The 24365-nt window shown below is 47.9% G+C and overlaps 1 protein-coding gene across 1 annotated transcript in view; it reads left to right on the top strand.

Moving 5' to 3' along the window:
• LOC125757137 (uncharacterized) overlaps positions 1–24365 on the top strand; it is a 166581-nt gene that overhangs the window by 78093 nt on the left and 64123 nt on the right. Inside the window, exon 5 of the mRNA XM_049412341.1 lies at positions 18070–18241. Coding sequence (XP_049268298.1) covers positions 18070–18241 — 172 coding nt within the window. The remainder of the gene's footprint in view (positions 1–18069; positions 18242–24365) is intronic.

Raw genomic sequence — 24365 nt, 5'->3', positions numbered from 1 at the left:
ATATCCTACCTGCGTTGGTAGTAGACAGTGGTGGACGAGAGTTGCCATGTATGCTTGGTTGCAACTGGTTGAGGAAGCCTAAATTGAACTGGCTAGAAGTTCAAGCCGTAGAGCAAGATAAGACTGTGGATGAATTAATGAAGAATTTCAAGGCAGTGTTTTCGCCGGAGATCGGGTTCATAACTGGCTATAAACCGCAAGTTCTCTTGAAGACAAACAGCAAGCCAGTATTTTGCAAAGCTTGACCAGTGCCATTTGCCCTGAAGCAAGCTGTGTCTGAGGAAGTGGACGCATTAGAATGGACTGGGATATTGAAAAAGGTCACCAGGAGCGATTGGGCGACTCCTTTGGTGGTGGTACCAAAAGAGGGAGGAGCAAAAGTACGGCTGTGTGGCGACTACAAGGTCACGGTGAACCCTGCGCTACTAACTGAGCACTACCGTCTGCCTCTGCCAGAAGACTTATTCGCAACTTTAGCAGGCTCAAAGGTGTTCTGCGTTCTTGTCCTTGCTTCCGCTTACCAGCAAGCGGAACTTGACGAAGATGCCAAAGGTATTTTAACGGTAAACACACACCAATGCCTTTACCAATATCAGCGGCTCCCTTATGGCATCGCAAGTGCTCCTGCCATATTCCAGTCACTCATGGACAGGATCCTCAAAGGCGTCACTCAAGTCGGGTGTTACATCGATGATGTCATCATAGGAGGGTCAAGTATTGATGACTGTCGGCTGAAGCTGGAAGAAGTGTTGACCCAGTTACGCGCTCACAATGTGGCGCTGCGCACGGAAAAATGCAAGCTCTTTTGCAGCGAAGTTCACTACCTTGACTACGGAATTTCAGCGGAGGGAATCACGCCACTGGGATCAAAAGTAAGGGCGATGAAGGATGCACCCGAGCCCACAAATGCAACAGAGTTAGTCTTTCTTTTGAATGGTAACGTTCTACTCAAAGTTCCTGTTCAACTTGGCAATCAGAGCTGCGCTCCTGTATGAGATTCTGAGGAACGGAAAGCTTTGGAATTGGACGGACGAATGTTCTTTCGCGTTTCAAGAAACGAAGAACTTGCTCACGACAAGGCCAGTACTCGGTTTTTACGATCCAAGAAAGCCTTTGGCTGTTAGCTGCGATGCGTCGCAGTATGGGCTCGGCGCAGTTCTTTTCCACAGACTTCCAAATGGCACAGGAAAACCCGTCGCTTTCGCGTCCAGAACACTATCGCAACCTGAACGTGTGCCCAGATCTCGCGAGAAGCGTTGGCGATAATTTTTGTCCTCAAGAAATTTCATCGCTATCTATATGGGCGGAGATTCATGTTGTTCACGGACCACCAACCGCTGATAGGCGTCTTAGGGCCAGGAAAGCAAGTTCCATCTTTAGCGGCCGCTCGCATGCAACGATGGGCTTTAATCTTGGCTTCTTATCCTTACGACTTGAGAAAGAGATCTGAAATGGAAGTTGCAGATGCACTGTCGAGGCTGCCCATGTCAAGTGCACGGTGTAAGAATATTCAGGTGTTGACACTGCGCGCGCCTAAGCGGCCAGAAAATGTTCGGTCGTCGGTCCGTTGAGTGGTGCGCCATCTAATGGCTTGAGGCGGAGAGCGCCCGCGAGTAGCCGAATCACGGTGGTGCTGCGTCATCACCGTCGCTCTCGCCGTTCCCTCTCCTGTTGCTCTCTCGATTTCGCCCCTCGACGCCGCTTGGCGGATGCACATTATCCAGCGAAATGGCACAGAAAAATGCACGTTATCAGCAGCATGCGCGTTGCTATGGAGACGACTGCCCCGCTTTTCGTAGCGCCCTCTGCAAATCATCTGATAAGAACCCGAACATTATCTGGACGCGCTTGGATTGCGGTTTCCCATGCGTTGGGGGAAGAGTGTCATCACCTGAGTATATTCTTACACCGTGGTCAAGTGGAACCGAGACGGGGGAAACAGATACCCTCGCTGTTTTTGAAACAACTGCACTGACTGCTAAGGACGTCGCTAAAGCAAGCATGACGGCAAGCTTAGCAAGGTTTATCAATAAACTTTCGAAGGATGGCCAGCGCAACTCGAAGATGCGGAGCTCGTCCCGTACTATTATAGGCGTTTGGAACGATCGTTGGAAGCAGGTTGTGTCACGTGGGGAAGTCGGGTTATTGTGCCAACAAAGTTGCAAGACGCCGTGTTAGCACTGCTGCACGCAGAACACCCCGGTGCGTCACGCATGAAGATGCTAGCACGTAGTCTGCTATGGTGGCCGGGGCTCGACGCAGACATAAAAAGAGCAGTAAAGAGGTGCAGCATTTGTCAAGAGATGCAAAGCAGCGATCCTCGTCCCCCACTGGAGCCATGGCCATTTCCCGCCCGATGCTGACAGAGAGTGCATGTGGATTTTTTCGATTTCGAAAAAACAACATTCCTGTTGTGCATTGACTCATTTTCAAAGTGGATCGAAGTGTTTTCTCTGCTCTCAACTACAGCCGCGAATACTGTTGAGCGCTTGCGGAGCTTGTTTGCTTCTTACGGGTTCCCTGAGCAACTGGTTTCTGATAATGGCCCCCAGTTTTCTTCGCAGGAGTACCAAGTCTTCCTCGATGCCTGCGGTATCCGGCGCACCTACAGCCCGCCGTACCACCCGGAATCCAATGGGGCTGCTGAAAGAGCAGTGCAAACCGTTAAAGGAGTACTGGCACGATTTTGAGACATCGCAAAAGGGAAATTTTTCGTTTCCTTGGTATGCAGTGTCAACACAGTCCACCAACTGAAGTCAGAGAACACGTATAAAATATTTTAATTTGACTTTGAAGTTTTCGTCGCTGAGCATCTGCAAGCCAGCCCCACTACAATGGACAGTATCCCGACGAGTCAAGACAGCTCCTCCGAGTATGCGAGTTCTGTGTCCTGCATGCAGCCTGAATCGTCGAAATCACTGTCAGGGTCACTGGACGACAATTCACTCATCGTTGTTTATGTGCACCACGAGCAGATGACAGATTTGCCGCTAGTACGTCGCGAGTTTCTGTATCTCCGTGACGTCACATTGCCATGAAACGTCACTGAGAAGCCGCCCCCTCGATATGAAAACCGAGAGTGTATTTTTAAGGTAGCGGTAATTAAAATATATGCGATGCGTTCCCAGGCACCGCAATACTCGTTTTAGGTTTCTCGACACCAGTATTTTTATTTAGAGCAACAATCCGCAAATTTTTAAAATTCGTGTCAGTACTCCTTTAAGAGGAGCCTTCGCAAGCAGCTAATGCACGACAAGGGGAGTAACAGCAGGCCGCTGAGGGAGAGACTGTGCGATTTCTTGCTGGCGTATCGGACCACGCCTAACACAGCAAGGCAAGTGTCCCACCGAACTGTTTCTGAAGCGAACGCCGCGCACGAAGTTGTCCTTACTGAGGCCATCGTTTCAAGACGACATGCAGAGAAAGCAGGAAACGGTGAAACGGCAGCATGATGGACGGAGGTCGACTTTCCGTTTATTTAGAGAAGGAGACTGGGTATACGTGAAAACGGTCAAGCAAGAGAAGGTATCGTGGACGGAAGGGCGAGTGGTGCTGACAGTTAGCCCTGTGACCTATCTGGTAGAGACTCGGAACACAGTCCTGCACGTTCATGTTAACCATTTGCGCTCATGAAGTTCTTCCAAGTATACAGGATGAAACATCGGTACAGAGGCCCTGACACAACCCTCGACCGAGGACTCTACAGGTCATCAGGAGGCTCCCACCACGCCCGAGCAGGCGCATCCGGAGGCGAACACGGCAGAACATCTTCCCGATGACACGACAATGGTGGTCCCGCCGCCAACAGCGGGGCAGCAATTGCCCCTGGCTCTGGCTCACGAGGAACTTCCTCAGACGCCAGCGGAAGAGCCTTCTGACTCTCCACCAGCCCTGCGCAGAAGCCAGCGTGCACGTAAAGAGCCAGACCGATACGTGCCTCACGATTTCCGTCACTGAAGGTTATTAAAGAAAATTATCTTTGTGGAAGGAATGTGATAACGTCTACTGCGTGACGTTCCACTTCGTTATCAGCTGCGCTGACGCGGCAGCGGATAAGCAACGCATGCCTTTAAAAGCGTGGCCCAAGAATAAGCACGTATTATTCCTTGTTCTGCAACTGCCACTGTTGTTTCTTTGAGTACGGCAGCTCGGCTGCCTAACTCTACTACAATCTACTATGCCGTGTTAGCACTGCTGCACGCAGAACACCCCGGTGCGTCACGCATGAAGATGCTAGCACGTAGTCTGCTATGGTGGCCGGGGCTCGACGCAGACATAAAAAGAGCAGTAAAGAGGTGCAGCATTTGTCAAGAGATGCAAAGCAGCGATCCTCGTCCCCCACTGGAGCCATGGCCATTTCCCGCCCGATGCTGACAGAGAGTGCATGTGGATTTTTTCGATTTCGAAAAAACAACATTCCTGTTGTGCATTGACTCATTTTCAAAGTGGATCGAAGTGTTTTCTCTGCTCTCAACTACAGCCGCGAATACTGTTGAGCGCTTGCGGAGCTTGTTTGCTTCTTACGGGTTCCCTGAGCAACTGGTTTCTGATAATGGCCCCCAGTTTTCTTCGCAGGAGTACCAAGTCTTCCTCGATGCCTGCGGTATCCGGCGCACCTACAGCCCGCCGTACCACCCGGAATCCAATGGGGCTGCTGAAAGAGCAGTGCAAACCGTTAAAGGAGTACTGGCACGATTTTGAGACATCGCAAAAGGGAAATTTTTCGTTTCCTTGGTATGCAGTGTCAACACAGTCCACCAACTGAAGTCGGAGAACACGTATAAAATATTTTAATTTGACTTTGAAGTTTTCGTCGCTGAGCATCTGCAAGCCAGCCCCACTACAATGGACATTATCCCGACGAGTCAAGACAGCTCCTCCGAGTATGCGAGTTCTGTGTCCTGCATGCAGCCTGAATCGTCGAAATCACTGTCAGGGTCACTGGACGACAATTCACTCGTCGTTGTTTATGTGCACCACGAGCAGATGACAGATTTGCCGCTAGTACGTCGCGAGTTTCTGTATCTCCGTGACGTCACATTGCCATGAAACGTCACTGAGAAGCCGCCCCCTCGATATGAAAACCGAGAGTGTATTTTTAAGGTAGCGGTAATTAAAATATATGCGATGCGTTCCCAGGCACCGCAATACTCGTTTTAGGTTTCTCGACACCAGTATTTTTATTTAGAGCAACAATCCGCAAATTTTTAAAATTCGTGTCAGTACTCCTTTAAGAGGAGCCTTCACAAGCAGCTAATGCACGACAAGGGGAGTAACAGCAGGCCGCTGAGGGAGAGACTGTGCGACTTCTTGCTGGCGTATCGGACCACGCCTAACACAGCAAGGCAAGTGTCCCACCGAACTGTTTCTGAAGCGAACGCCGCGCACGAAGTTGTCCTTACTGAGGCCATCGTTTCAAGACGACATGCAGAGAAAGCAGGAAACGGTGAAACGGCAGCATGATGGACGGAGGTCGACTTTCCGTTTATTTAGAGAAGGAGACTGGGTATACGTGAAAACGGTCAAGCAAGAGAAGGTATCGTGGACGGAAGGGCGAGTGGTGCTGACAGTTAGCCCTGTGACCTATCTGGTAGAGACTCGGAACACAGTCCTGCACGTTCATGTTAACCATTTGCGCTCATGAAGTTCTTCCAAGTATACAGGTTGAAACATCGGTACAGAGGCCCTGACACAACCTTCGACCGAGGACTCTACAGATCATCAGGAGGCTCCCACCACGCCCGAGCAGGCGCATCCGGAGGCGAACACGGCAGAACATCTTCCCGATGACACGACAATGGTGGTCCCGCCGCCAACAGCGGGGCAGCAATTGCCCCTGGCTCTGGCTCACGAGGAACTTCCTCAGACGCCAGCGGAAGAGCCTTCTGACTCTCCACCAGCCCTGCGCAGAAGCCAGCGTGCACGTAAAGAGCCAGACCGATACGTGCCTCACGATTTCCGTCACTGAAGGTTATTAAAGAAAATTTCAATTTCGAAGTATATTTGCCTAGCCCTGGTGCCAGCGAACGGAGAAACTTTATTCGTTATGCATTATTGGCAGGGCGTGCCTAGTAAATACTATGCACACAGAGGTGGAAATGTTGACTGTTATCAATCGGGTCAGCTGCACAGACAACGCTACACTAACACATGGCTTCACGCATCAAAACACAGCTGATGTTCCCTGAACAGCGCGTAGATGGCTTAGGTTGGTAGATTAAAACTGATTACTGCCGTCAAATATAACGAGCATCTCAGGGTCGGGAAACGTTCGTTTTGTTCCACCATGGCGGAACCCATGCGGTTATAGGTTTCAATGCATGGGCCCTATGGGGAGCTTTTCCTCTAGAGTCAGTAAATTAACCCTATGGGGCCGAAAGAGCGCTGACCACATGAACACCGCCATTACTGTACCTTTGCGATTGTTGCCTTTGCATGTATTTACAAACCGGCTAAAAGTAGCGCTTTTAATGGGAGTAATACTGGCAATAAAAATCAAGCACGGGTATTTCGACAAATTAGCAACATGCACACAGTGTTTAACGTTTATTTAAAAGATTTCTAGGAAAGATTCAAGGCCTTTACTGTGTGCGGAACCGCGGCTAAGGAGGATGGGTTCGCAGGCACTTTTGCTGGATGCCGCCATCATATCCACTTGAGTTCGAGATCGCGGCCGATTGCGCGTCTTTTGACTGCGTTGTGAGTCGCAATGCGTCGTCTTCTGCACTTTGTGTTGACACACACTTAAAACTCAAGTTCAGTGAGCTCACTTTCGTTAATTACGATGAAAACTTAATACTATCGTGAAGTCTAGCACGCGTCTCAGGGTCTGGTAATGCTCGTACGGTACAATAATGGTGGCAATGGCGGCGCCCTTGTGTACCGACATTCTAATGCATGGACCCTATGGGGCAACGTTACCAGATTAGGTTCAGTTTTCTAACTCCTGTGAGTGCGTGGACCAACCACCAATTCTCGCATCTCGTGGTGCTGCTGTTCCTTCTTGCTTAACTATGAGGCCAAGTGGAAAAAGCGAATTTTTTTTTCAAAATGTCATTTTCTTTGGTCATGTTAAATTTTGGTCATGATGATTTTTAATCATAAAAGTAATGAGCTTCTCTCCAGGTGGACGCGCAACGTCGTACACCTCAAGGACACGTATGTGAGCCTGTAAATCATTAAATTTGCTTTGTATGATGCTGTGTGTCATTTTAATAATGGTAACAGAAGCACATTTGATATTGTGAAGCAAAATGGCTTCGAGCCTGGCCTCTACACTGCATAAACTTGCCTCACAAACAATCGGCACCGCATCGCGAAAGCGTCCTATCACGGCACTGACGCTGCAAAGCAAACTAGAAAAGAAAAGGGAATTCGCCGCTTGAGCAATGGCACACAAGAATAAGGTCCAGGATGGAACTAGTTACAAATATCGAGGACTTTAGGGCTCTTGGTAACCTTGTGTAAGCGCTGCGCATGTTTCAAATCTTTTTTTTTTTTTGTAGATTTTCTCAGAACTAACATTTTTGGTATTTTTCCGTGCGCGAACATTCATAACGTTTTTGCTAATAAAAATTTTTCATTAAAACTTGTCACATTTCCTTATCACATTAGCGGGTGTACAATGAACCTCAATAAGCAAAATCGTGCCACAAGATTTAATATGGCTGCCTGTTATACGATGGTGCCCCTAGTGTTAGTGCATAGCTATTTGGTTATTTAATCACTATAATTTTAGTAATCATCTGATGTCATTTGTTTTGATTCATTGCAGTGGCCAAAAGCTTCTTTTATGTCTCTGCAAGGAATGGGGTTTTTTTGATGAGTGGAATTTGAGTTAGGACTGTCCGCGTGAGGCCCACTTTTAATAAACTTTTTATTTATGAAAAATTAACAAAAATAGGAGTTGCTTTATAATGCGAACATCCTTTTAAAAAGGTCTGCTTTACAATGTACACTATTACTATGTAGTGATTATCGCCTTTTAAAAATTTTTTTCCGACACTTGGCTCTTAAAGGGACACTAAAGAGCAAAACGATTTTTCTCATATCAGTAAAGTAATCTTTAACGATACCAAAAACACCACGCTTGCTGCGAGAAGACGCTTAGTAAGCGAGAAAACGCGCAGAAACAAAACTTGGGTGGCGACGCCACCTTGAAGTTTCCGCACCATTCGCCGTGACGTCACATGTTTTGACGGCGCCTATTAGGGACTACCTAGTTCCTAATCGGTAAAAATAAAGTACATTGCCGTCTAAGGGGGCCATAGACTTAACATACCAAGTTTGGGGTAATTTTGTTGAGCCAGTGGTGCCGAAATACGATAACTACATTTTGAAATCCGTGACGTCATGCGGTGAGATTTCGGCACGAAATTTAAAACTGAAACTTTGAACCTGATTTTCTCCTCTCTTGATAAACCTATGATGGCGAAATTACGACATTATAGTTCTCAGAGCACAGTTTATCGATCTAAACCGATTCATCGTTTCTCTTTAGTGTCCCTTTAAATACTAATGGGCTTCATTCTTGCTCGGTCAACACGGCGCGGTTGGGGCGGCGCAGCAATCTGTCCGCGGCTGTGGCCTGACTACAATAAGGCCGCGTGTGCTCCTGACACACCGCCTCAGAGCCCGAAAATGCCTCACGGTGGCGCCCCGCAGAGCAAAAACCGGCTGCTTGCGTGCTCTACACAGACGTGGTTTGGTGTTGTGTTTACATGTGTGTTTCGCTCCGCGCGCCGACAGAGAGCGCTAGACGAAGTCTAAGGTTGGTGGCATCTATGTTCACGACGACGATATCCTCGAAAACTACGTGCATGATATCAAGGGAACGGTTGCTGAAACAGCGCGGGAAAAATGAAGCCTCGTTGAAGGTACAATCCCGAAGGTTTTTTTTTTTTTTTTCAAAATCTACCTTCCTACCTCTCGAAACCGCCCCAGAAGAAGCGGGAAAGAAGAGAGAGCGTTCCAAAGACAACTTGTCAACTTGTTGCCTTGGAGAGCAGAGTAGTGGCTTGAACAAGGAAAACATTGAGCTCCAGTCAGACATCCCTTCTGCCGGAAATGAATAGCTTACATTGAATGACACAGAGCATGTCGATCTGACACTTTTGTGGCGGAAGATATGCTTGGATACGGGAGTGGTTTATTCGTCGCATTTTTCTGTCAGCTCATGTAGCAGGGTTGTAGAAATAGAAAAATGCATTTGCCTAGGAGACGAAAAGCTGGCTGCTGTAAGCGCGTGCGGACGCGCGGCGAGGGCTCACTTGAGTGGCAGCATCGCCACTATTGATGACCTCCAAAACCTACTGACAGCTGACAGACCTTTAGTTTGTCAAGGAGAAGTGCCTCGTGGAAGCAGCTGCTGCCCTTCTCGTCAGTGCAAAGTTCTTTCGTTGCAGGCAACTCGCGCATTTTGCCGCACTCAAGAAAAACGCATGCAAATAGATGCGTCAGGGAGAAGGAAGAACAAGGGCGGAGGCAAAATAAAATAAAAAATTGGGAAAGAAAGGCGAGGAGTTCGGCGGCAGCAGCAGCAGCAGCAGCAGCAAGCACAGATTTTCGTCTTTGGAAAACATCATGAAGTTGAAGATGCAGTTGTCAGCTAAGGATTCAGCGCAGTTCATGGATCGCTGCCGCCAATACAGGAGCTCAATTTTGAAACTTCTTTGGGGCGAGAGCAAGCGAAAGGCTGACAAGGAATGCGATGCGCAGAGATGTTAGAGATAAACTGCCTGCTACTTCGCATTACAAGTCCCAAAACCTAAATGGTTTGCTGCACAGCATGACGCTTATGCCACTTACCTCGACTTTATCAGATAGTATCAGGCGTACCTTGCGAATATCCATGGCTACAGTGCAGCTGCTCTTAACCCTTTGTATCCCAGCGTCCACATATGTGGACAAAACATATCAGTGAAGTGGGATCAGGCTAGCCACCGCATTGCCTTAAAAATCGATTTGAAATGTCGGCATTACTTCAGAATTTCATAAAAACATCTATATGTGTCCACTTCTGTGCACAAACAGCGGTAAGTGCGCACAGAACAATGGCGTTCTTCACAAGTCGCCTGTAGAGGTGTATGCCTACATATTTTTTTATAGGTTCACTCTAAATTCGTAAGAGTTTTTATATTATTGAGATTTATTCGAGAAAAGGAAGGGTTTATCTTGTCTTCGTGTGACTTTTGTTGCACTGTGAACGACCAAAGTTTTGCGAGTTGAGTTGTCGCTGCGGCGTCCACGTTTGTGGACACCAGGCATACCGAGTTTGTGTAAAAAGCTGATAGAACGCCGCATGGTAGTAAGACCCGCTTCGTTGCCGTGCGGCTCTACCCAAAACATTATCAGTGATATAGCTAAACACGCTTTTTAGAAGTTATTTAGAATTTATTTGCTTTATTCTGGACGTGGATTAGGTGATGAAGACATACATGCCATAATTTTCGAGCTGACTAGCAGAAGCGAATGATCCGATTTGGAGGGCACCGGTAATTAGCACGTTGAAGTAGAGCCATCAACAAGCAAATGCCTTATGACAAATGCTACTGCTGATGATGAAAGCATTCAGTTTGAACATAACCATGAACGCACTGGTAATGATGATCAACCACGATAAAGATGATGACGAACACGTTGAAGTAGAGCGGTGGGCAAGCAGATGGGCCTTGAATGGTGATAATGATGGTGATGATGAAGGCGTTGAATCAGATCCGTTAGCCATCGGCCACGTGACCCTTTATGATGATGATGATGATGATAATAATAATAATAATAATAATAATAATAATAATAATAATAATAATAATGAACGCGTAGAACTGATGATGGCGTTGATTATGGTAAGTAGTGATGATGATAGTGATTATTGTGTTGGAACAGAGCCGTCGGCAAGCAAAGTTCCCATGTACGATGAAGAAGGATGATGGACCCAGTGTAACTGGTGTTCCCAGCGTCCACATATGTGGACACTTGTTTTCTTGTAGAACTAAAGCTAAAACTTCCCATGTTTTGGTTTATTGCCACTTTCGTATGTATTGTAATTGCATATACGCAAAAAAATATTTACTTGCGCATCTGGATTGGCCATGGATACAAAGGGTTAAACAATCCATATTTTCCTAAAGGACCCCTGACAGCACAATTTTTGTTTGACTTTTTTACTGTAATTTGTAGCTTTGTGTCTTGTAATCCCTAAATGGAATCGTAAATGCTCTAACGTATCGTATAACTAATGCTAGCGTAGTTAATTGTTACCATTTTAGCGTCACTTCAAAACGCCCACCTAAAAAACGTAAGAAACTAGCGCCCCATCCGCGGGAGCGCCAAAGGTCACGTGCACCTAAGCTGTGGTGACGTTGAAAGCGCACTTTTCAAATCGAGGACCCGCGCGCGGTAGAGAGGGTTTCGCTGTTTGTAAACAAACTGGCATGCGCCGAACGGTCTGCCCAAGGAGACTTCCGGTGCGCCACTTCCGGTAGTACTTTTTCAACGGTTCCAGCTGTGCTTGCCTGGTGTGTTTGAGCTTGTTGCTCTATTATTTTTGGCGTATTCTTTCAGATGCGTTTGGAGCGATGTCTAGGGACTATATGGAGGGGCTCGACGACGTCGCGCGGGATGTACAAGCAGAAACTGCAGTGGCGAAGAGAAGAGTTGCCTGATCTGGATAAAGAAGTTGAGCAATTCAGCTTTTCGACTGGAGCTAGAAACCTGTCTCTGTCAGTGCCGCCGACATATTTATGTAGTTTGGCCTAGGCACACAAAATCACGATAAACTTATTATCGCGCTTGTGTCACACCAGGCACTTTTGATAGAGATCGGCGCCGATCGGAATCGATCGTGATCCAAAGTGTTCGGCAGGCCCGTAGCCAGAAATATTTGGGGGGGGGGGGGCACATGCAGAAGGCCTTGACTATTTGAGAAAAATGCCTATTTTAATTATTCATTTTCGGTAAAACACCCCTCATCAAAACTTCGGGGGGCCCAGGTCCCTAGGGCCCGGGTCCTCTGGCTACGGGCCTGATTCGGTGGACTGAGACAATATAAAACGTACTGATTATGTGATGACATCAGGTGAGGCTGAGTCACGCGAACTACTATGGTTTACTCACGAGTGCAATATTCATGTATCAAGCTTTCAAGTTAACCTGCCTACCTCTACAGTCCACGCTCCAACCGAAATATAAATTAGCTGGAGTGCGACGATGTCCATTGGCGGCAACACGACAGTGGATGAATCATTTGCTCGCACCGATGCGAATCCACTCGCAGGCGTCGCTCTCATAAAAAGCAAATGCAACGACGTCGTGGGCACCACGCGACGTACACTGTGCGGCGATTCATGTTGAGCACGGCTGCTTTGGTGTCCCGAGTGTTGCTTCGAACAGTATACATCACTGATGAGGCTCCAGCTACAAGAAACACCTTTACGATGGATTTTCGGTGTTAGCCAGCTTTCACACTTTGCTATCCACTTCAGGCGTCAGGGCAGCTATCTGTCGTTGGTGGAAGACGACGGCTTCTCAGACTAACGGCTGAGCATCGTCTGAGTATGCGTTGAGCTTTATTTGCCTTTGATGAAGTGGGCAGAACAAATCTACGCGCTCTTTTGTGGGAATCCAGTTATTGTCGCCTGATCGCTGCAATCCAGGCGCTCTTTCTGCTTTCATCTGTCGGGAAACAGACGTTTAGACTTGCGATAGCAAATTAGTTGCAATTCGCAGACTGCATCCTGGCTCTACACATCAGTGCCTGAGTTGCGAGCGCCTCATCAGAAGAAAAGTTCTATCCGCAGAAAATATCGAAACACAAGCAGCCGCGGCCAGCAACGCAGGCTAAAACCACGCCAAAAACAAGGTAAACAGGAAGCTTTCTAGGGAGAGTTTCTGGTGAATGCACAATGTTGCCAGAGAACGATAGGCGCTGGCGAAGCCGTCTAGAGATTGAAACGATGTGGGTGCCTCGGTATGGGTTAAACCTGTTAAGTGCGTGTCCCCCAACGTTTATAGATTACTTAAAATAATCTAAAAACGTTGGTGTCCCCTCACGAAAACTGCCTCGAGAGCAGCCCGACAACGGAGCGAGAGGGGAGATGAACAATAGCCCTCGCCGGGTGCCAGTCGTGGTATTGTGTGCGCCTCGCAAACCTACTGTGACGTCCACAATACTTGCTTTACTAGTGGAACGTCACCCGGGGCCTCGATCTACGTCACACCAGTGCGATGTCGCGAGGAGCAGCCAACTCAGATGAGCACTCACGCTGACTTAAAACGAAATTAAAATATCCTAAAGGTAACGTTCGCCACTAATAATCGGTGAGAAGTGCCCCCGTATACAGGAAAGTCAAACAACACAAACATCTCGAGGTGTCAATTTTGGTGTCAGGGGTCCTTTAAAGGACAAACCTGGTGTACGTGCGGAACACTTGTGCTCAATTAGATTAAAAGGAAGGATACTTCAATAGGTCACCTGATAAGCTTGATGGTTTTGTTAACTTTTCGTCTCGAGCACCGATAAAGCAGGGTCATATCTGCCGACCATGCTTTAGTTTCATCACTCTGTTGCACTTACACGTGTTCATCCCGTTGCACTTGTGAATATGGTGCTCCGAGGAAAGAAAATAGTGATGCCTTCTCTTTTTTGCATCCCGAAATTAAGTGCCGAAAGTGTGTACAAATCAGGAAAAGCTGCCCTAAATTTGTTCATAGTACCTAAAAATATGTACACCAACTGGCCTGCTGATTGCTACTTCACGGCATCTTCAGTGTTTTAAATAGTAGTGCTGAAACGAATAATTGGTACTTTCCCACAAGCCACTGTTAACTAGAGTCCAACAAACACGTAGCGTGTTTCCGTGCCCGTTACTGCCCGTTACGTCTGCAACAGCTCGTTAATAGAGCCTAGCGGACGGCCAACGCTGCTGGAGCTCTTGAAAATGCACTTCAACAGCGCACTCCGGGAGAGCACAGCGGCGCTTTTCACAACTCGGTAAAGTTTCCCATCGATCTGCTAAACACGAGGCCATACGAACATTAAAGAGGTAATGGGTGAAAGCACCTGTAGCTATAGTAAGTTGCGAATCCGAGGACCTGAGCGTGTTCGCAAATACAAGAGCTGCGAGTGCTGCTTGCGGTGATCCCGCCATCTGGCGGCGAGCCAAGGCACGGGGGCGCCCGCGATGCATGGCGCCTGCGGAGAGGTTGACAACTGAACCCAGTCTGGTAACGTTGCTCTGGGGAGCTTTTCCTCTAGAGTCTGTACTAATTCTGTGCGTTCTTGTGGTTAGCGGTCTCGCGGCACAGCTTTTCCCCTAGAACCAGTATATTAACTATATGACTCAGAGAGCGTAAAGTCCCTCTATCTTTCAAAAGTAGCGAAAGGTCTTGATCCAGCCGCCGCGCCCTGCGATAGGACAGCTGGTGACACGTGACCTATTCGCCTTCGCGCCCCGCGCAAAGGGCCCAGCGGCGGCAGCGCTGCTGCCGGCGAGTGGTGCGGATCACTGTGTTTTCAAGCGTGGAGTTGGACGATTTTAGCAAGTAGAGAGTACTTCACGCGCCTCTGTCGCATTGTTGTTGCAATCAAGGAGCGTTCATGTACCTGAAATTGAGTGGACGCAGGAATTCTGCGTTTGAATTGAATGTTTGGAGCGTGACGTGCTAGTATGCCGGGTCTCTATGCCTTCGGCTGCCTCACCGCGCGAAGGACGGAAAAAAGCTTTTCTCTTTTTTTTTTTCGTTCCACGCGGTGACAAAAATATATGCTGAATGAAGGAAGGTATGACGCCACAAAATCAGCCGCAAGAAATTTGTGCACATAGGAATGCCCGGCTATGCGGACTAAGTGATCTTGTATTGTTTATAGCTTCAAGCAGCCTTTCACCTGGCCGGTTCGTTATCTCAGCAACGCTATTATTGCTTCGGCATTCTTTATGTCATAGATTTGTGCGTAGCGGTCAATGCCGAGTCCGACTCCGTATCTCTAACATTAAATAGCTCGGAACGCAGTACGGCTGCCTTTCTTTTTCTCACCGAAGTGGCTTCAACACTAAAAGCTCACTGGGAAATGACCATTTGGGATTAGTTTTTTGCCACACCTTGCCGCGTTTTGCCGCACTGCTGTGCGCGAGATCGATTAGGGCTTCTTTGTTGAAGCATTCCGCGTGATGTTTTTCATAGAGGCCCACAACACTTTTGACGAGTTCGAACAAATACTGCATGACACTGAGAGGAAAAAACTGAAACCAGATATGCCGCACCACGCACCGAGCATCTTTTATTTTGCTAAGGCAGAAGGAACGGAAGCCACCCTGCAAGCGAATGAGGAGGGATATGTGCTCAGAACAAACATTCCAAAGAAAAAGTTTGTTGAATAAAACCCATTTTTTTTTCAATAAATGCACTATTATTCCCTTGCATCTTTACAAAAAGCCACCTAACTCAGCTTTTGTGGTTGTACTCTGGTTTGAGGGCCTGTACATACCACAAATTTATTTGGGGTATGTACATACATACCCCTGGGGCCTGTACATACGTGCCCCAAATTTATTTGAAATTGAATTGGGTAACATTTCAACATACCTTTATATCTAAGGGACATGGAGGCGACGCGGGTAGTAAAAAGGGGATGGCTTTGAATAAATACACGTCTTCGAAAACAGTTAAACATTAAAATGGGCGAGACACTAGTGGGCATGCTATATTTCCTAGATCTTTAAAGGTACCCTGGTTGCTGATATTCCACAAATGCAGGGCAACTGCATTTGTGTAATATCCCTCTTCTCCTCAGTAAAACTCTTAGAGTACTTTAGAAACAAAGTAAGCTTAGTTAAAAATACCGTGTAGCCATGGGAAGACTTCCGACCGCTGACAAACGCAAACCAATAATAGACAGGTATAGCTTAGCGGGGTTAGCGGAATAGCGGGCTTGGCGGAATAGCGGGATCAAAGTGCGCATGCGCAGTACGCTAGCGACCCGTAGCGTCTACCGTACGCACGCTATTTTTCAGATTTAGCGTTAGCGTGTTTGCGTGGTTAACGTAGTGTACGTAAAATATGGCGGCGGTTTTGGACGCCCGCTTCGAACTGAACTTAGCGTTGATGTGGACGGATCCACTTCTTTCGTAGCAAACTACTGTGCGAAATGGCTTCGCTTGCCTTCAGGTAGCTTCGACGACGGAGTATTACGGATAACTTAACGTAGTTTTTGAGATCGCTTCTCATTTCGAACGTCCCTAGGCCTAACTAAAAGATCGGTGTAAACAAGTGTGCAACATGAAAATTTTCGCTTTTAGTGCGTAGTTCATATTTATTTACTTTTATTGACACTAAAAGAAGTAGTCGTATTGCTGCGTACAGGGATACAGGCGAGCATTCTCGGTTTTGTTCTTTTCACTTTTCTTTAACGCATTCACCCATCGCTAGGTGGCACCACCGTGCCAGCTTGGGCACGTAAACGCTATCCCGCTAAACTAAAGCAAGCCTTCCGCAACCAACGTTTGCGGCACGGTAACGCTATTCCCTTAACCCCCGCTATTATGCGAACGCTAAACTATAACCGTCTAATAGCGCATATATTCCGCTGCGCACAAGAGCGCTAGGTGCTGGATGAAGTTTCCGAACATAGCAGCTACGCGTACAACCTGCCTATTTTATTCGAACTAAAGTAAGCACTTTTAGCTCACCGAAACACCATCTGTACTTGAAGTTACGCTGAATGTCAAAATATGCAAAGAACAAAAAAAAATGAATAGAAATAAATGCCCTGCATGACAGCTGCTGTGGAGAACCTGCTCCGAACCTGCTTCGGATACGCACGCGTTTCAGGTCAACGTTTAACGTGCTCCATGCTCCGTGCTCGTTAAAGTTATTGTCCCTGTACTCTGATCATTGATGAGCATCTTAGGCCACAAATGTTAATAATTTAACGGTTCAAGCGAGTACCGAGTTCGGTTTCAGGCTCCCGCAATATGCCCGGGAGCGAGCGGCGCGTCGTCTATCGCTGCTCCTTGGACCCCTCGAGAGAGTGCGCGTGTAGTTGTCGCTACCTTTAAAAAATACAGAGACCTTAGGAAAGCGGTGGCGCCACCAAATGAGCGCACTAGGCCTATTCTAGGGCTACGGTGACGCTGGCTGAAAGCAGATCCGCCTAGCGACAGTCAAGGCATGTCGGAGATGGACTGGGCCTAAAGCCACGCTTTCCGTTGATCGCGATAGTACGTGACTAGGATGGCTGAATAAATTCTAAAAAACGTCGGAAGCTTGAATTGCATGCAATGGCGTAACTTCTGAGTTACTCTCCGTCGTGGAATGAGCCTTTCTATGCAACTGCTGACGAGACTGCAGCTGGTTTTAACGTAGCGAGTGCGCACTTCCTAAATGCTTAGCGTATCAGAGCCTGAACTGTTTTCTTTTTTCCCTGACGCAAAACGCTTGAATCGTATTAAAAATACCTAGGTGCTCATCCCCCAGTTCTCAAGTCACCCATGCGTGCGCCAACCAATCAGATGTCTTGTACCTCTCTCCGCTCGTTGCTCCCCTCCTCATACTTCGGTTTTTTTAGAGCGTGATAAGATCGACACTCAGCCAGAGCTCACTCTAATACTTGACCTCAAGGGCTTTTTTCACCTCATTACACCTGGGAGATCTTTGTGGGTTTTGCGTATGAGACATTCTGACAATGGCCCACGTAGTAAGCAAAAGTGCATTCGCGCCCGCACGATATCTGATGACTTGGCGCGACAACTTTTTCGCTTCGTATGCCACGCCTGTGACACCTATAAGATGAGCTGGTATTGTAGAGGTGGCTACTGTGCGGTTTGTGCACGTGTTCGAATGCGGCAGTGCTAGCTTCACGTCGGACGCTTATAAAAACTCTGTGCGCACCGTGGAGTATTGCTTTGTCACAGACGGTGGCGGCACGTTGACAATAGTTTTTCAAATGAGTGTGTATGAAGCCAAACGTTTGTTTCTGTCGTCCAGTTTGGTTTTAGGTTCTTCAACTCGGCCTGTCCCGAAGTCGTGCGAGAATGTTAGCTTTGATGTTTCTCTTTGCCCGCCATGCCCCAGGGTTCGCCGCAGCGGGTTCCATTTCCCGGGGTGCGCAGCCGCCGAAAAAGTCACCCAGCGCTGCCCTAAGCCCAGTGCCGCATGCTGTGACAAGCGACACCAGACCGCCGCAGGCTTCTCGGCGTCATGACGAGCGCTCGACTTCTCAGACGAGCGTGGGCTCGGCGAATAGGTGGGTTTGCTCTAGCGCCTCAACTGACTGACAACTGAGTGAGTTAGGCTAATAATAATATGACTGTAAAAGTGTATTAATAAATCGATATTTGTGTAAATAAATAAATTAATTGGCCAATTCTACTTGAAGAACAGGAGCACGCTTAAAGGGGTGGTGCCACCAAATTTGTGCCTTGCGCGTTGTTTGCTGTAGGCGTTTCCTATAGCTCCAGAAAGCATGATGCACGCACCAAGATTCATGTATTCTCGCTAAATAATTTAATATCGCCTTTTGATGTGGACAACTTTCGGTTTCTGGGCGTCGAGGTTGGGCAGTGACGTATAAGTGTAGGGGGCTTGGTCACGTGACCACACAAGGGTGTGACACACTTAGCCAGGAAGCGATCGAAACTCGGCGAGTGATGTAGCAAACCGATGCTTTGCCGGTACTATAGTGACCTAGGCTAGAATATATTCTAGTTCACTACAGCCGGTACGTACGTTGAGAAGGTGGCGGAAGTCCGGAGGTCACTCACGTCACTACAGCAGATCTGGTGTGATGTCACTACAACTTTCGTTGCCCCTCCTATACAGCTACGTCAGAGTTGGCGCGCTAGCGGTGGGTTTCGATCGGGAGAATGGCCATTTAGGTACACTTTGGAAGTGAATTAAAATATATTCTAAACGTTTGCTGTGTCCGACCCTTCGTGTGGAGTGTCCTTGCGTACAGAGGAAACCCACAACAGGCTTGTTATAGCCTCGAAATTTGATGGCATCACCCCTTTAAAAGATGTATACATATAGAGTAGTAGCAGGAGCACTGTCAGAGCAAGTGCAGCTTCGATGCGCCGAGAGCAGAGCGAAGTGCCTCGCCTGGAAAGCGAAGGAAGTCACGTGACACCTCTGCGTCATTTCCTTTCCTGTAATTTTTTCCTTTGCTTCAGCCGGTGAGCGCGAAGCGTAAATGGCTCTTTGGCCGGCGAGGAGGAAGAAACAACTTTATTCAGTAGTAGGGAAGGAGGAAATGGGAGCCAGGACACGGGGGATGCTAGGTCGGGGCCCAAGGGGCCGCAGCTGTCGCCGTCCATTCCGCCAGCCTGGACTGAGTGGCCTGCTCTAGACAGTAGACATCACAACGTTTTTTCCCACTCTTCGGGTGAGGAGGGCAGTTGCAGGAGCTGCGGGTGGCGGTCGCATCCCCATAGAATGTGGTCCTGTCCCGCCTGAGCTAGGCCGCAATACGTACACGACGAGACGCTGTCAACCTTCAGGATGGCCGCCAGTCTCCTGGGGCTGAGCACACTGCGCGTTTGAGCTCTGCACAAGGCCACGGCCTGGTGTCTTTTTAGGTTCATCTTTAAAAGGCGCGAAAAAACCACAACGGACAGGTAGGAAGGAGACAGGACGACGCGCTTCTAGCAACTGAAGCTTTAATCAAAAAGCGAAAGAAGATATACACACACATTACAAAAACAAGAAAAAGAACCAGACCACCGCAGAATGAATATGCATATAAAAGATAAAACACCGGGCACGTTTTTTGTCACCAGCTTAAGTTATATCAAGGTAATCTACCTCTCGGCTTGACAGCGCTACGGACGGACAGCTTATGCAAGAAACACCCGATTTAGAAATATAGGACGGCTTCCACAATTTCACGAGTCCTTTGAACTCGGTTCGAAAACAAAATAGCTGCTTCTTTAAACAAAGGAAGACACCCACAAGCATGACAATGCGCAGATAGTGTGAAAGCTTGTCGGTCTTCAACGACCTTTCATGTTCACGCAAGCGTATGTTTACACACCGTCCAGTTTGTCCTATGTATGTCCGTTTGCAAGTTGTAGGTATGTTATATACTACGCCAACGCGGCAGGGCACATAGGTATTCACATGTTTTACACGGCAACGACCGTATTCAGAGCATCTCCTATCAACCATCCTCTCCACAGCAGGGCAAACACGCGAGAGCTTGTTAGGCGCACTGAAAACAACGTCAACATCATAACGCTTCGCAACCTTTTTTAACCGGTGCGCGGTCTTGTGCATATAAGGCACAACTGCGACCTTCGCCTTTTCCGCCTTGTTACTGTGAGGCACTGAAGTGCACCCCGATTTAACCCATCTGACAAGCTTCTCGCAGGTAGAGCCCAACAGGTTATCAGGGAACCCTGCTGCTTTTAGCCTGCTGATCTGTAGAGCAAAGCTAGCACTAACAGAATGAGGACATGATTTTGAGAGGGCAGACTTAATACACGAAAGCGCTATGCCATTTTTTACAATTCTCGAGTGGGCTGATCCATACTGGAGGAGTGGTTTAGTAGACCTAGGGAAAAAAACCCCAACATACATGAGAGGAGAGGAATTGCAGCTTCAGGTCAAGAAACTGCAATTCATTATCCTTGGGAAGCTCAAAAGTGAACTTCAGTCCCGAACCACATTCCTTAAAAAACTTCAGGATGTCGATGCACACTCTTTGGTGATCATGCCTATCAAGTAAAATTAGATAATCGTCGACGTACCGAAAGGCACGCTTGTGGAGCCCAAGAAGACTTTTTTTCCAAAAACCGGTCCACTCTGCTAAGAAAAATTTCACAAAGAGTGGGAGCTACTCTGGAGCCAATACAAACTCCCGACTTTTGTACAAAGAGCTCATTGTGCCATCCTACAAAGGTTGCTTTGAGGTAAAAAGACAACAGCTCCAAGAACCCTCCCAATGAAACACCGCAACTTGTTCGAAACGTCAATTCATCGTTTCCCTGTGTGATGCATAGTTTGACACTTTCCATCAGCTTATCATGCGGAAGCGAGTAAAAAAACATCCTCAATATCAGTGCTAAAGCCATAACACATGCCAGGGTTATCGTTTTTTAAGAGCTCAACAACTGCTTCAGAATTAGGCACACGAAACGGGTCCTGAATGGCCAACGAGGAAAGATGGCGCTGCAGATAACCAGAGACGGCGTGTTGCCAGGTGCCCCTTTCAGACACAATAGCTCGAAAAGGCTTATCCGCTTTGTGGGTTTTAACCGAGAAGAAAATTTCAAGGTGTAGGCCTTTTGAGCTCTTCACAGCCGACGAAAGGCGGCTAAGATTAAGTTCGTCTAAAAGCTCACGCGCGCGTTCCTTAACTTTCTCTTCTTTTACCGTCACGCGTTTAAAATTCTTATCCAGCGCGTCTAAACCCTTCTTTAAAAAAAGGGCTTCCGGTAAAACAACGAAGAAACCTTCCTTGTCAGAGGTTAACACACGCAGGTTATTTGATGCCAAGTAGCTGACAACAGGTTTCAAGCACCCCGCGTTGCGAGGCCTGCCCTCAGTTTGTGCGAGTTTCTTGGGCTCCACAAGCGTGCCTTTCGGTACGTCGACGATTATCTAATTTTACTTGATAGGCATGATCACCAAAGAGTGTGCATCGACATCCTGAAAGTTTTTAAGGAATGTGGTTCGGGACTGAAGTTCACTTTTGAGCTTCCCAAGGATAATGAATTGCAGTTTCTTGACCTGAAGCTGCAATTCCTCTCCTCTCATGTATGTTGGGGTTTTTTCCCTAGGTCTACTAAACCACTCCTCCAGTATGGATCAGCCCACTCGAGAATTGTAAAAAATGGCATAGCGCTTTCGTGTATTAAGTCTGCCCTCTCAAAATCATGTCCTCATTCTGTTAGTGCTAGCTTTGCTCTACAGATCAGCAGGCTAAAAGCAGCAGGGTTCCCTGATAACCTGTTGGGCTCTACCTGCGAGAAGCTTGTCAGATGGGTTAAATCGGGGTGCACTTCAGTGCCTCACAGTAACAAGGCGGAAAAGGCGAAGGTCGCAGTTGTGCCTTATATGCACAAGACCGCGCACCGGTTAAAAAAGGTTGCGAAGCGTTATGATGTTGACGTTGTTTTCAGTGCGCCTAACAAGCTCTCGCGTGTTTGCCCTGCTGTGGAGAGGATGGTTGATAGGAGATGCTCTGAATACGGTCGTTGCCGTGTAAAACATGTGAATACCTATGTGCCCTGCCGCGTTGGCGTAGTATATAACATACCTACAACTTGCAAACGGACATACATAGGACAAACTGGACGGTGTGTAAACATACGCTTGCGTGAACATGAAAGGTCGTTGAAGACCGACAAGCTTTCACACTTATCTGCGCATTGTCATGCTTGTGGGTGTCTTCCTTTGTTTAAAGAAGCAGCTATTTTGTTTTCGAACCGAGTTCAAAGGACTCGTGAAATTGTGGAAGCCGCCTATATTTCTAAATCGGGTGTTTCTTGCATAAGCTGTCCGTCCGTAGCGCTGTCAAGCCGAGAGGTAGATTACCTTGATATAACTTAAGCTGGTGACAAAAAACGTGCCCGGTGTTTTATCTTTTATATGCATATTCATTCTGCGGTGGTCTGGTTCTTTTTCTTGTTTTTGTAATGTGTGTGTATATCTTCTTTCGCTTTTTGATTAAAGCTTCAGTTGCTAGAAGCGCGTCGTCCTGTCTCCTTCCTACCTGTCCGTTGTGGTTTTTTCGCGCCTTTTAAAGATGAACTTCAACCAACTCGCCCAACTGTCCCTGCTAATTCATGTCTTTTTAGGCTTCCACATGGAGGAGGATAGACTCGTCGCTCCTCTCTTTGTCGACGGAGGCGATCTCCATAACCTGTTGATGCATCTTCAAGGTTTGCCGGATGAAGCTGCACCTCTGCCCGGTTTGTATTTGCGCGGGCTGCGAGGTGGGCAGCTTCGTTGCCGGGGTTTCCGTCGTGGCTGGGGACCCAGAGAAGCCTCATGCTCACCGCTGGCTCTTGGAGTTTTTTTTTTTTTTTGCCGCGGTTTCGCTCACTTGGCCTGACCTAAAGCTTCCTATCGCTGACATGGAGTCAGACACGATGAAAAGCGTCCCTTCCGTAGCCGTTGCCATGGCGATGGTGGCCTCCTCCGCCTCCAGGATAGACGTAACTGTGATTTCCTCGGTGCTCAGGATTCTTCCCGTTCCGTCCACAGCAGCTATCCCGTATGTGTCGCGTCCTATAGGGTAGGCGTCCACATACGCGGCCGGTTTGTCTGTCAGAGTCTTCCAGACGGACTCAGCGCGCGCGCGTCGACGTTCTTTGATGTGCTCTCCCATGTTCTTTTGCAGCGGTTGAATTATCGGTTTGTTCCTTATCTCTTCTGCTATTTTCACTCTCTTTGTGGCCCCTGTGAGGGGAGGAAGATTCATTAGTTGCAAGATGTCGTGCCCTTGTTGGGTGCATGACAGCCTCCACCACTGCGCAGCTCGTTGCGCTTCAATGATTTCGCTGACGGTGTTTTGGAGGCCTAATTGCATCATTCTTTCGTTGCTCGCCTATGTAGGGAGTCCGGTGGCCACTCTGGAGACTGAACGCAATATAGAGTCTATCTTTGCGATGTCGGTCTTTCGTAGCTGAAGGAAAGGGCAAGTGTATGCGATCCTACAAAGTATGCCTGTGTTAGCTTGCATGCTTCTTTCTCTTTGAGTCCGAACTTGCGGCCAGTAATGCGCCGTAGCAGGCCCGTGACCTGGCGAGATGTGCTTTCCAGTCTTTTTAATGTTTCTATGCAACTGCTATTCTCTTCTATAGGAAGAGTCCCAATACCCTGATGGTCTGGACCTGGGGTACTACTTCTCCGTTGACTATGATTTGTAGTGCACTTCTGACTGCCGGTGTTGTTTTGCCAGCAATAAGCAGCTCTGACTTGGCGGAGGAGCATTTTAGTCTATTGCCGTCCACATAGGCTTGAACAGTGTTGGCCGCTTCTTGCAGTGATCCTTTGACGGCTTCAGCGTTGTCTTGCCTTGTCCAAATAGTCACATCGTCCGCCTACATAGCATGGCAGATGAGCGAGATCTTGTCAAGTTCTTTGGGCAGATTCATCATTGCACAGTTGAAAAGAAATGGGGATAGTACAGCACCCTGGGGCGTACCTCTAGGGCCAAGTTTGAGCAAGGCGCTGTTGACGCCTCCGATGCTGAAGGTGGCACTCCGGTCCCTAAGAAATGCGATGGTGTACTTGTGCGCTCGTGCCCCAACGTTCATATTCGATAGGTTTCTGAGTATGGCCTCGAGTTTGACGTTGTCGAACGCCCTGTGCACGTTGAGCCCGAGTATTGTGCGTACTGCTCCTGGAATGCCTGTGTCCGCCAC

Source organism: Rhipicephalus sanguineus, chromosome 1, assembly GCF_013339695.2.
Source record: "Rhipicephalus sanguineus isolate Rsan-2018 chromosome 1, BIME_Rsan_1.4, whole genome shotgun sequence".
Taxonomy (NCBI): domain Eukaryota; kingdom Metazoa; phylum Arthropoda; class Arachnida; order Ixodida; family Ixodidae; genus Rhipicephalus; species Rhipicephalus sanguineus.
Note: the sequence above shows the minus strand (reverse complement) of the source record. Positions and strands in the feature narration are given on the sequence as shown.